The sequence below is a fragment of the Erithacus rubecula genome (genome assembly GCF_903797595.1).
Source record: "Erithacus rubecula genome assembly, chromosome: 8".
Taxonomy (NCBI): Eukaryota; Metazoa; Chordata; class Aves; order Passeriformes; family Muscicapidae; genus Erithacus; species Erithacus rubecula.
The window spans coordinates 27489110-27501950 of NC_136659.1; the positions used below are offsets into that span (position 1 = coordinate 27489110).

General features: G+C 44.5%; 1 protein-coding gene across 11 annotated transcripts in view; it reads left to right on the forward strand.

Moving 5' to 3' along the window:
- The first annotated feature begins 329 nt into the window (after nucleotides 1-329).
- KALRN (kalirin RhoGEF kinase) overlaps nucleotides 330-12841 on the forward strand; it is a 457536-nt gene continuing 445024 nt past the window's right edge. Inside the window, exon 1 of one of the 11 annotated variants that reach the window (XM_079310809.1) lies at nucleotides 330-813. In XM_079310809.1, the coding sequence (XP_079166935.1) occupies nucleotides 741-813 (73 nt within the window). In that variant the 5' untranslated portion in view covers nucleotides 330-740. The remainder of the gene's footprint in view (nucleotides 814-12841) is intronic. The other 10 variants (XM_079310810.1, XM_079310805.1, XM_079310811.1 and 7 more) reach the window with 10 other exon arrangements.

Sequence of the window (12841 nt, forward strand, 5' to 3'; positions counted from 1 at the left end):
CAATTTTTTGTGGTATAATCACATCAGCGTTTACTTTCGGTCCCCGAGTACCTGCCCACCTAACAGCCGAGCTCCGCGCCGTGCCCCCGCGGCTGTTCATCAGAGGGGAGACATAGCAGCGGTGCAGCCCGGGGATGCACAGCGATACGGCTGCGGAGCGTACAGGGGTAGGGAATAAAACAAAAATTCCCTCCGGCCCCCGCGGGGCGTCCGTGCCCGCACCTGTGCCCGGCGCGCCCCGCCCGGAGCGGCCGCGCCCCGCAGAGGGGCTGCCCCGGCGGCGGGGGGCGCCGCAGCTCCCCGGCCGGGCCCGGCCTGGCTCAGGAAGTGCCGGCAGGGAAGCGGCGGGGGCGGCCGCCGGGGGCCGGGCCGGGCTGTCAGCGCGGCGAGGGGCAGCGGCGGCGGCGGGGGGAGCCGAGCCGAGCGGAGCAGGTCGGAACAATAGCGGGTGGAGGGGAGGGGGCCGGCGGCGGCGGGGCTCGGCACCGGCACCCCGCCCCGGCCGCACCGCCCAGCGCAGCCCGGGGGCAGCGCAGCCCAGCCCCGGGGCAGCCGCCCCGCAGGCACCGCGGAAGGGATGATCCGAGCGGCGCTCGGCTGGGCTCGCAGCTGAACGCGCCTCCATCCCTCCCTCCCTCTTCTTCTCCCTCCCTCTTTTTCTCTCTCTCCCTCGGCTCTCCTCCTCCCTAACTCACTGGATATTACCAGCCGCCGGGCTCGCCGCTACCTCTCCCCCAGCCATGAATCCCGCCGAAGGGGCGGCGGAGGAAGGCGCTGTCCCTGACTCCGAGGTGGATGCTTTCTTCCGAACAGGTAGGGGAGCCGCGGGGAAGGGGCCAGGGCAGCGCCGGGCCCTGCCCGCCGCGGGATGCGGGGCTGGCGGCTGCGGCGCGGGCACCGCCAGTGGCGGAGCCGCGGGGAGGGGAGAAGAGGGGATGGAGGGGGTCCCCGCCTGCCTCCTTGCTTTGTCCGCCGCAGCCCCTCGGTGCACTCGTGCCCTCGTCGCCCCTCCCGCCCCTGGGAAGATGCTACCGCCGGGCTGCGCTCCCACCGCTTCGGGAGAGGACCGGCCAAGCCCCCGCCCCAGGCAGGCAGAAAAGCCCCGCGGGGATGCTCGGGGAGAGCTGTCGCGTTGTTATCCCCACGGGAAGCAGCGTCGGCTGGGCGGCGGCGGCCACCCGGGTACCGGCTGGTATTTGGAAGCGGAGCTGGCTGCCTGCCCCGCTCCAGCCGGGCGAAGCGCCGGGCGCTGCCCCTGCCGCCCTCGGGTGGGCAGTGAGCGAGCGCAGAGGCGCCTTGGGCAGCGCTCGCCCGCAGCCCCGCTGCCGGCCGGGGATGCTGACCTCGCCGAGACGGGCTCGCTAAGTAGCTCAAGGCTGGGTGAGAGCCCTGCGTTTCATTCTCCTGATTCAGAGGATGCTGAAGTGCAGCCAAAGTGTAGCTGGACTACAGCAGAGCGTAGGGAGCCTTTGCTAATGGATCAGCGGTTAATTAAATTTTGTGGGCAATAGGTACGTGCTGGGGTCCCCTCTCCACCACTCATTTGTGAGATGGTGTTTGTGTGGGAGCCCCCAGCTCTGAAACATGGCTTTGCACAGGATGAGCATCTCAACTGAAGCAACTTGTGGTCTGCATGACACACCCCCCGTTCTCCCTTGCTCCCTCCCCCGTCAAAATCTTAAGAAAGTTTTATAATCTTCCTGGTAGATTTTTAATTAAAAATTGTAAAGGATTAAGTACTTGTTTCATAAGGGGATTGACCCTTTTGGGCTAGGACTGACAGTGCCACAGCTGTTTGTCAAGTCTGCTTTTCAGCTGTTTTCCTTCTTCTACCTGCTCATTAGCTACACACAATGCTTTGAGCTCCAGTTACAAAAAAGCGATTATGTAATCACCAAAACTTTAAAGAAGTAAAATCCTGAAGGCTTGCAGCAGCTCCCTGCTATGGTAGACTGCACCCCATTTATGTGAAAACCCTTTGATCTAGAGGAGAAGTATAATAAGGTCTGGCTGTGTGTATCTTATGATCCGCAAGTCATTAAGCCATAGGGCATTTGCCTGTTGATAGCCTACCTGGTTACAAGATAATTTCCTAAGTCTCAACAATGGCAGATTTGTTAGAAAAAAGAAAAGAAAACAACCCACCAATTTTACTTATAAAAGGAACATGTTAATTAAGGCTCCCCCCCTACCTTTTCACTCTCTCCTCTCCTTCACCCAAAGCTGAATCATTTCTCTGTGACATTGCCTTCTCAACATAAGCATGTTAACAGAATGGAATTTGGAGAGAGTCAAATCTGTCTAGCTTATATAAAAAAGTATTCCTAAATGAGGGAAGAGCATAGGGAGCCATGTGGCTAGGCATTTCTCCTAAGCTGCCTATTTCACCTGTAGATCTGTGAATACACTTGTAAACTGCATTGTACATTTCGCCCAGAGATTTCAGAGAGTCTCCTAACACTTCAGCTTCTTGAGAAAAGAAAATCACAGGGTTTGGGAGAGGTGCCTAGGTCTTATCCTTGCACTGAAACATGTATGTATAGGCCTACCCTGATGGCTGTCTGCTTCACCTTAAGCTTCATTAAAGAAGATGGCAAAATTCTCATTTCTGCATCATTACATAGCATCCTGTGTCCAAAATGATGATGTGGAAAAAAAAAACCCAGACTATTAGCAATAATTTTGTCTGTCTACTGGCAACATCCGTGAGAAATGGGGAAAATACGAGCACAGGTATGGCTTGTGTGAAATCACAGTGTTGGTTCTCTGCGTTGTTTGGGGTCCCTTCACTTGTGGGTTTGTGCACTACTGTTGTGCCTGTGTGAAGTTTGGTTTAGTGGATGGTGGAGAGAACAGCTGATGTGGGGTTTGGAAGAACAATTGTAGCCAGGACACAACTGACTCCCCCACCTCTCAGGCTGGCAATAGCAATTCTGTCTGAGTAAGGACTGTGAGACGGGGTCTGATTTGTAATAGCAGATACAGAGTCCTGCATTGACTTAGCATTATTTTTCCTTTGATACTCGATATATATATATATATATATATATATATATATATATTTTTTTTTTTTTTTTTTTTTTTTTTTTTTTTTTTTTTGTTGTTCTATACCTTATCCTGACTTGTGTTCTGGGTTTGTAAAGTGTAACCATTGTCTTACATGTTCACATAAAATGAATGTATATACTTTAGCTGCTCTGATAACCTCTGCTTATACTAAACAGCCTAAACTATTCCCAGATTCAGAGTTACCACATGGAAGAGCATGAACTCATCATTTGTTAAAAAAACAGAGTCGAAACAACTAAACCTCTCTGCGAGGCTTTTAGCGAGCAGCTGGGCTTTGCACTGAGCCGGGAGGATCGATAGGCTGCTCTCTGGTACCGGCAGAGGAGGCTGGCGCTGGGAGTGGCGCCGCTCACAGAGCAGCGCCCCCAGCAGCACCCAAACACTCGAGGAACCCTTTGCTTATCAGGGGAGACACCGGAGATAGCAGGTTTCTGAGCTGGACCTGGAAAGGCAAACTGAAGGAATTAACGTGAAGTAATAAAGGAAGGTCTGTTCTGGTGCTTACACTGATGAGAGCTAGGAATGACTTTTAAGAAAAGGGTGGATTTAGCAACTGTGTAGTTGATGCTGGCAGTCAGTTAAAACCTCCCTGGAGTCAGGCAGGAAAGAGACTATTCTAATTTTCACCATCTGATATATGCAGGAATTCTCTTTTAGAGAATCAATCCCATGTAATTGGGATAAAAATTAACAGGCAGAGGAACATGAAGGGCAGAAATTACTATTGCTGTCTCCAGCTCTGATTTCTAGGATAACACCATCTGCTGAATTGTAGCAGCAATTTCTGCATGACATCTATCACTTCTGTTTGAGTAAAACCCCAAATCTCTGCCTAGGTATGCCTTACAAAATTTCTTAAGTCTGTTTTTTGACAGGTAAAATATGACCAGGTTCTCTGGAACACTTGCTAGTCTGTATTAAATGTATACTGAAACATTTTTATTGTGTGGAATGGAATCCAAATACTTAGTTTCAAATGTAAAGTAAGTCACTGTCAAAGTGTACATGTAAGAGATGTCCCTTGGATACAGACACAAAGCTTTAGCTTCCTGCTTAAGTTGCAGTAATTTCTGCAGTGTGTTTTAGATACAGGGGTGAAACACGTAAGGAAATTCTTTACCAAAAGTTTAAATATTTATAGAAATCAGTGACAGAACAATTCAGCAAACTACCAATTACTAGCAGAAGCAGTCGTCAATATTTCTCATGTGCTAGCAGGTACTGTTTTATTTTCTAATTTATTTTTCTGGCATTTAACTGTAACATTGATTATATCTGATATGAAGATGCTGACTTTGTCATCGATACTTCCTGTGAGTGAGTTGAAAATTGACATTATTCCATCTCCTTTGGATGCGATGAATTATTCTGTTTGCTGTCTGCTTTTCAGTCAGCTATACTTCTAGTGTTGCTCATTTGTGCACAAGTGACTGACAGTTCTACTATTAAATAACTTTAAAATGATTGGCGTTGGCCAGGCTGTTTGATCAAAAGATGTGCTTGAAATGATGTCAGCAGAGAAGTGCTCCTCAAGGTTGATGGACTCAAGTGTCTCCTTGTAGAGCAGGTAAATTGATTCAATTGAGTTGTCACTGGCTTGAGGTATTTGTGTGATGCCTGGTTTTCTTAGCTCGAGGCTTTATAATTCATAAGGCCTGGTCTGCTAATGTGTGCTGTTAAAGGAGGCTCTGTTGCAGAAAAAACTGTCAGGTCTGTCCTACCATTTGGAAAGCTCTTGTGTTCTTTGAGGTGATGCTTTTAATCAAAATCTGTACCACTATCTGGAGGCTTTGACCTCTGACCCTGTCAGGAAAATGAGTTTTGTTGTTTTCTTTTTTTATTGTCTAATGTAGGTGGTTTTTATTTTTTCATGTGATTGACGTGTGGGAGGAGTTGCTGTTTTACTACAGGTGTGAACCCAGCTCCCCTCAGGAGACCCCAGTGCATGGGGAAGACTGTGTGGCTCTGCCCTCTGTCCCATCTCCTCCACCTCAGGATTCTGAGACAGATCTGCTAGTTCAGGAATTTTCATGTAGACGTGGAAAGGGCATGAGACACAGGTCTTGGTGGGAATTACTGTCCTCTTCCCTCTCTTGCCATGCATATGCTGCTAAGAAATGGGATTGCTGGATTGTGGGGTCTTGTGTCAAAAAAGGACACAAGGATCTCTTTTTGTCTGATGCTGGAAGTGAACAATTTAAATGAATGATTTATGTTCAGAGGAGCATTTCTTTCCCATACTGCTTCCTTCCTTCTCACAGAGCAGAAATATGTACAGGGCAACAGGGATGATATCTGATAGTTATTTACAATGTGTTTATTCGGATGGGATTGCATTGTGTTATAGGACAGTAGGAAGATACTTATTGTATTTGATATTAATTCATTTAATATTAGACATAATTACTTCCAGAGGAAGAAGCCTTTCACACGCAGCTTCTGTTCAAAGCTCATCTGTACTGGGGTTCACAGTACTTGATTTCCAGGTCAAGGTAAAATAGGGAACATAAGCTTAAAACACAGACAGTCAAGTGCACAGACATTGTAATGAGGCTTGATATGGCACCTACAGAAGTTTTGGGGTGAACCTGTTGCCTACACTGTGCTTTTGGGTTGGAACTCTAAAAGAAGAAAAGTGTGATCCTGAAGTCACCACAAAAGAGGAACCCTCCTAGTGCTTCTGTAGACCATTTTACATGTGGACTTAGAAGGCTATGTGAGTTTTGGAATAATGACTTGGATACAAATGAGCATCCAGCCTGGCCAGGCACATATAGCTATCACCCTTTCCTACCACCTGCCTCCCATACTGTATTTTATCAAGTCTCATAATACTAACCTGCTGGGGAAACATGAGATTTTAAAAATGGGAGTGGCTTTGATGGGTTTGGTGGGTTTTTTTTGCTGTGATTTCCAGGCACACCCCCATGTTAAAAGCCTTTTAGGGAGTCCTCTGGGCTGCACAGGTGTTCTGGGCCTCTTGAAGGCTGGGAATGAAATATTCTGTTGTTTCAGCTGCTGTGACCTTATGGTCTCTGGAAAGGCTGATTATGGATGTAGAGCAGCTTTATTGCTCCATGGTGACATGTACCATACAGTACCCAGTGGTATTTTAAGTACTTCATAGTTACATCAAAGAAAATACTTATGGAGTATTAGGCCTTATAAACCCATAGTGCTGTGCCTTTTACTGCTGGAACTTAAAGTCATGAAATGACTTAGAGGTATTTGTGCTTTTGTTTGATTTGGACTGGTGTCCTGCTTTTAATATTTCTTTGGATAAACAACTCCCGTTTTACAGCCTTGCATGGCTCACGCACCCTGTGTTTAACTGAAGGGACTTTGCCACTTGGGGAATTTTGCCTAGAGAATCTGGCAAGAATAACAGGGAGTATTCCAATACACGTTTTGCAAAAGAGAGCTGGATATGAAAAGTCAAATATGATTGTCTGAATGGAGAGTCTTAAAGTGTAAAGGACTGTAAAAAAAAGAAGTCATAATATTTTGAATTATTTCTTTCCCACTTGCTTCTAGGATGGATTGTGTTACTGCTGTACAGATCCAGAGAACTTCAGAGGAATTGCTTGGGAGTTTTCACAGATGTAACTGAAAACAGAACTTGGCCAAAGCACTGCAGTGGCAATCATAGATCTAGGTTCAAGTCAGTCACCTGTGTGATATGTGGCCTGCAGCATGTTGAATTGGGATTTAGAGCATTTTGTGCTAGGAATGGAGTAATATTTCAGCAAAATATCTAAGTTTTCATGTCATACTTCATATTTGGTTCAGAATGATCCTTGTATTTGAATCCAGGGCAAAGACTTTCCTCTATTCATAAGTCATTGTAAAAGTCATTAACCTATGTGATTACTGTGGATTCACATTAGTTTCAGTTGTTTTTCATTTATTTTGTTTTGAACTATTCAGTGAACATTCAAAGTGATATATTGAAACTCTCTTATGTTCACTGCTGAAGTGTTAAATATAATTTAAAACATTTGTTGAAGTTCAAGTAATTTCTGTTACTTAATCAAGGGCTTAGAAGATAATTCTGTTTCTATTTCTAAATATAAATATTCATTTTGTTTGCTCATTTTCCTTAATGAGTGCCTGGAATAAATTGTGGTTTATTGGGGTTCTTTGTCTCTCATCAACGTGTGGCTTTCTTACTAAGATCTAGGAGTGTTTTTTGTTTCTTTCAAATTGCACAAAACGGAAACATTCAGGTACATAGGTCTAATTTGTTGCACTTTCACTTCAAGGCAACAAATTACCTTTAAAACTAAAAATGAGATTCCTTTTTTAGTAACCCTAATTATATGAACCAGCATTTCAGTTTCACTGATGGAACAAAACTACCATAATTAGACAGACTGTAGTTTTTAGTGTAAGGTCACATCATGCTTTGCTGAGAATAATAAGAGGAAATGATCTTCAATTTAACATCTTGGTGACTGGCAGACCAGCTGCTCTGGTCATTTCTTTTAGTGAAGTGGCCTCGGGAAAAAGGGTGAATGTATGTTGTTTGTGGGAGAAATTAAATTAACCTCATTACATAATTAGTACCCATGTAGACACTGGAGTTTTCTTTGGGTGGGAGGAGGGTAGTTTTGATGTGTGGAAGTGGTAGAAGATGTGCCTTATTTTTAAAATGATAATAAAAATATAACAAGGAAATGCTCTCTTCTGGGGATTGTTAGAATTTCTTGGCCAGGTGACTGCTTGAAGAAGCAGTAAAGGCAGCAGGTCAGGCATGCTCCAGGTGCAACTGCCATAGAAAGGGTGGTCATTGGCCCGGGCAGGTTTGTTACCCGAAATCAGAAAATATCTATATCTCTCTATGCATGTTTATATCTCAAAGAGTGCTTTGTATAGGTTCCCGGTAATATCGGCGCTGCTGGCACGGTTCCTGGCTCCTGGAGCGCACCCGGTGCTCCCGCTGTTTTAGTGGCAACTGGCAGCCTACTTTGGGAGCAGCATCGTCAGCTGGAAACAATAGAGTCTGATTCTTGTTTGTCAGCAGGGACAATAGCCCCGCTGATGGGCTGCGGCGCAGGAGAGGGGGCTTCCTTTGTATGGCAGTGCGGGCATGGCAGATGGCTAATTGGACATGATAAACCACGGGGGCAATGGGGGAGAAAAAGGAGATCTGCAGGGATTAGCGCCTTGTATCCCCCACACTAGGAAAAAATGTATTTTAAAGATGTCATCACCTTTAGTGCTTTGCCATGAATATATCATTCAGTAATGAAGAAGGAGGACATCCTAAAGAAAGTCTTTCCTCAGTTGTTGTGAAATCTGCTTTATTAGCTGGGAATAAATCCTGTTACTGTCTGGGAAGGTAGGTGAATGCAGGCCCCCAAAGGCACTGGCATGGCACTTAGGAAAATTAGCAGTGCATATTTTTCATAGGCCTTGTAACTCAATGTCAGACTGTTGTGCCAAACAGCATCCAAGCTGAACACAAAGAGCTTTACCAGCTGTGTTTGTCAGGAGTGGAAAGTTATGATCTACCATAGCATGACTTGATAAGAAGAGATGTTCCCTCAGTGTTGGAGCACTGAAAAGCTAAGCTGCTGATCAAAACCAGAATTTATTTATTTAAATATATTTTCTTGGTCTTACTAGAATATACAGTATAAAGCCAAAGCCTGAGACCCTTGCACAAACAAACTTTTGCTTATTTAAAACAGTTTAGTGAAAAACAGAACTAAAGCCTCTAGATTAGGTCCTTAAAATTGATCAGAGGAATTGGACACCTATCCTATGAGGAAAGGCTGAGAAAGCTGGAGAAAAGAAGGCTCAGAAAAGGATCAGTTGCAATAAGACAGGAAGCATCATTTTTAAAGTAAAAGACAGTAGGTTCAGGGTAGAGATAAGGAAGAAATTTTTTTACGATGAGGATGATAAAACCCTTGAACCCTTCTCTGTTTGCCCAGAGAAGTTGTGGATACTTCATCCCTGGAAGCCTAGATGGGAGTCTGAGTAACTTGAGGCAGTGGAAGATGTCCCTACTTGTTGCAGGAGTGTTGGTCTAGATGACCCTTAAAGGGCCCTTTCAATCCAAACTGTTCTCTGATTCTAAAGTATCCCAGGTAGTTTTTGGTATGAGATGAGTAGGCTTAGCTGATGGCTTCGGTCTGTGGGCTGTGAGCCCAAAGCTGTGTCCACAGCCTGGCAACAGAAATCAAAAATTCATCCTAATAAATTAGATTTATTGTAGCTCATTTTTTTTCTTGCTCCCTCTCCCCAACCAGTTAAGCAACTTTGGGAGTAACTCCACAGAGAAGCTATAGGAAGTAAGGCTGAAAAGGGGGGTCACAAGTGTTGGTGGCTGCTGCAGTGAGCAGCAGTCAAATCACTGCTGGCTGTAATTCCCTGTTCTGTAAAATGGTATCAAGTGCCTAGAATACTTTGCTATTTTAGTGTCTCCCATAATAATAATGTTATGGCATATAACAGATACATTTAAATTGTAGTAAAAATAAATCTGTGAGAGGTTAAAAAGAATAGCTAGCAAGAAATATGCAGTTCTCTGTGGAAGCAGATTTACTTTCTGTGGAAATATCTGGACTGTGTTTCTCTTCCACTGTTTAGTATTGACTTTTCCCACGGGACAAGTTTAGTGGAGACTCCAGATGAAAACTTTCAGCGAGTTGCCCTTGGTTTTCAGCAGGCCATTCAAGTGGTATACCAGTCAGTCTGCACAGCTTTTGAAGCTCCAGGTGCTTGAGAATATTCGAAAGATTGTGAGTGAATGCAATAAGACTTCCAGTTGGGCTGTCCTCCTGTAGCACCTATGATATTGTCATAATTCCATGATGGTTCTCTACCAAAAGAAGGATTTATTATTTGTATTGCTGTCTCAGTCACTGATTAGTTCCCTCTGAAGCAGATCCTGCATGAGCACTGAACAAAAGGTTGATCCTTGCCATTGAGTGCTGATGATAAAAGCAATCAAGTAGAATGTGATTCCATTTAACCAAAGATTCGTGTTTTGCTTTTGTTTTTAAACATGTCTGAAGGGCAAGTCTGAGGAGTTACAGAGTCAAGCACTCTATGCAGACCAGAAGAAATGGCTGAGAATAAGATACAAGCAGAAAGACAGGGAAGAAATTAGAAAACTCTAGGGAAAGCATGGAAGAATGCCATAAAGTTACTTAACAGAGCACTTCAGAACTGGAGGGCACTTGGCTGAGAAAGGGATCACAGTCTGCATCCTCCATGGAAGGGAAGCAGATGATGTCAGTATGGGGAAGGTCAGAAGCCAGAGGAAATCACGGGAATGAGACAATAAGAGGTTTGATTGGAGTTGTAGCTTTTGGGATAGAAAGCCAAAGGTAGGTTTTCTGACACACTAGAGAAAAAAGGCAAGATTGCCTGGGTACATAGTAAATGGAAGGAACAGGCAAAGCCAGTGCATGTTCCATGCTCAGACTAGGTGAGGCAGCCATAAGAACTATGACAAAGCACAGGAAAGGTAGCAAGGTTTTCTCTTCTTGATGTCCCTCGCCATTGATGACTGTTATTATCACACTGCAGTCTTTTAATAGGGATGCACCAGATGCCTGCCTTGCTTTGGTGCTGTGAAGAGAAGGCATTTCCATATGAAGGAAAGACACAGAGCCAAAATCCTTGTGTTTTCTACTTCATGTTCAATGCTTCTTGTTCACAGAAACGTGTCATGGAGAGCCAACCTCCTTGCATCTGACTGCCACTCTGCAGCAATTTAACTTTCCTGCTCTGCTTTTCTGTGTTGAGACAGAGTTCAGGAGTGATGCTAATTGAGTCAGTCTGAAGCATTAAGATACATTTAGTCTGAAGGAGAAAGTCAGACCTACCGGGTAAATAGTAATGATCTTCTGGGTTTCGAGGACTTAGGTCTAAAGTGTGTGAATCTCCTGTTAACAGCTTGCTCCTATTTGAGTCAGTCCTGCTTGAAAGTTAGCTGGACTGTTAAATAGGTCAGCTATCTCTGTTACAGATTCCTGCTAGTCTGTAATCTGTCTGCTGCTTCAGGTTATTTGTCAAATCCCTAATGAGACTGTCTTGAACTATTTGAGCCAGGAGAAAGTTTTAAAGTGTGTCTCTGATGCTAAAACTGGAGGGGAAAACCTGTTGATTGGATGAGCTTAAATCAATTGAAGCTGATCCAAGTGGTAATGGGAGTTAGTAAAAATTACACTTTCCAGCATATAAATCCTTATAATAGGAATTATTTTTTCCTAAAGCTGATTGTCTTCATCATTGAGCTACGCAGTAAGGTGTTACAGGCAGCTTAGACCTGGTTGCTGTGGTTGGGATTGATTTCAGAATTTTTTCCAGCTTCAGCTCCATCATGATGTTTGTTTTCGTCTGTGAGCCTTATGATGTTCATTTGCAATAGTTCAAACCCAATCACTGGTAGGTTCTCTCTTAAGTAGACAAAGGGCAAGTGTCTGCAACATCCACCTCCAAAATCAAGAAATGCTTGACATACAGCAGGGCGAACAATAATTTCTTTGCTTGGCTCAGACATCCTCAGCTCCTCTTGTTGTGCAGTGGTAATGAAGGTAACAGTAATTAAAAGTAATACACAGAATTAGTACAGCATTTCAGAATACTCTTGAGTTTTGTGATCTTTGTGCAAAGTAGGAAAGTCTCATCTACCAAAAGGGGAAAATCAGGCACAAAGCTGTAGTAAGTGGTTTTCTTGAGATGGGCTTGGTGCCCATGTTCTTGAGAAACTCATGTCCTGGTAGTGGAGGAAACCCTGACAAAGCACTGAATGGTTTCACCTTCTGTTGGTAGGCCATGGGCCAGGAAAAGCACACCAATCCCTTTTTACTGTAGGATTCTCAAAAGTTCATGCTGACGTGACAGGTGAAATCAGAGATGTGCAAACTCTCATCTCTTCTTGAACCTCTTGGTACAAGTTCCTGTATATGGATGCAGACTGTACTTCTTGGCCTTAGTCCAGGAAATGAGATTAACACACCTTCCTATGTCCACACCAAGAGGTCAAATGGTCTTAAGATTTTTATGACACTTGGCCCTATTTTTAAATATACGCAGGTCAGAGCCACGGCTGGTACGAGAAATGGCCCAATGCCAGTGACAGCAGAGGAGCTGCAGTAATTGACACAGGCAGAAATTTTGGCCTGTGTTCAGATGACAGACTTGTGTGGGGATAGGGCCAAAGAAGACTGGTAGCAGAGTAAGGTAGTTCCAATTTAATGTGTTAAGACATCCACTTGATTTGCTCATCACCGTAGTACCCAAACGCTGACAAAAGTATCTAGTTGGGCTCTGGGTCCATTCTGCTCATGTTTGGTGAGGTCCCTGTGCCTTTTTGGTAATGAGTGTGCCGCTGTGAAAGTTACATCTATTAAATACTAAATGTAAGGGAAATGTAATGACATGCTGTTAAGTTCCACCTATCTAGGGATGCTTTGCTTTCTAGGTTTCTTTCAGGTTTGCTAATATATTCCATATTTCACAGAGATCTCTCCATGAAGAGAGTGCTGTCAGGAGCCATTTACAGCTCTCATCCTGTTTTGTGGTTGTTTACAAGCGCCAGGTTCCTTTTAGGTGTAGTCACCCCCTGTACCATAGAGTTTATGCTGGGGATGTCTCCCATGAGCACAGCAGTCAAGTCACATCAGAGCAAGTTAGTTACTTGGGGTACATGCAGTGTGGTTTTTGTGGTTTTTTTTTTTTTGTGTGGTTTTTTTTGTGTGTGTGGTTTTTTGTGTGTATGTTTTTGTTCTTTTTTAAAAATCTGACATGCAGC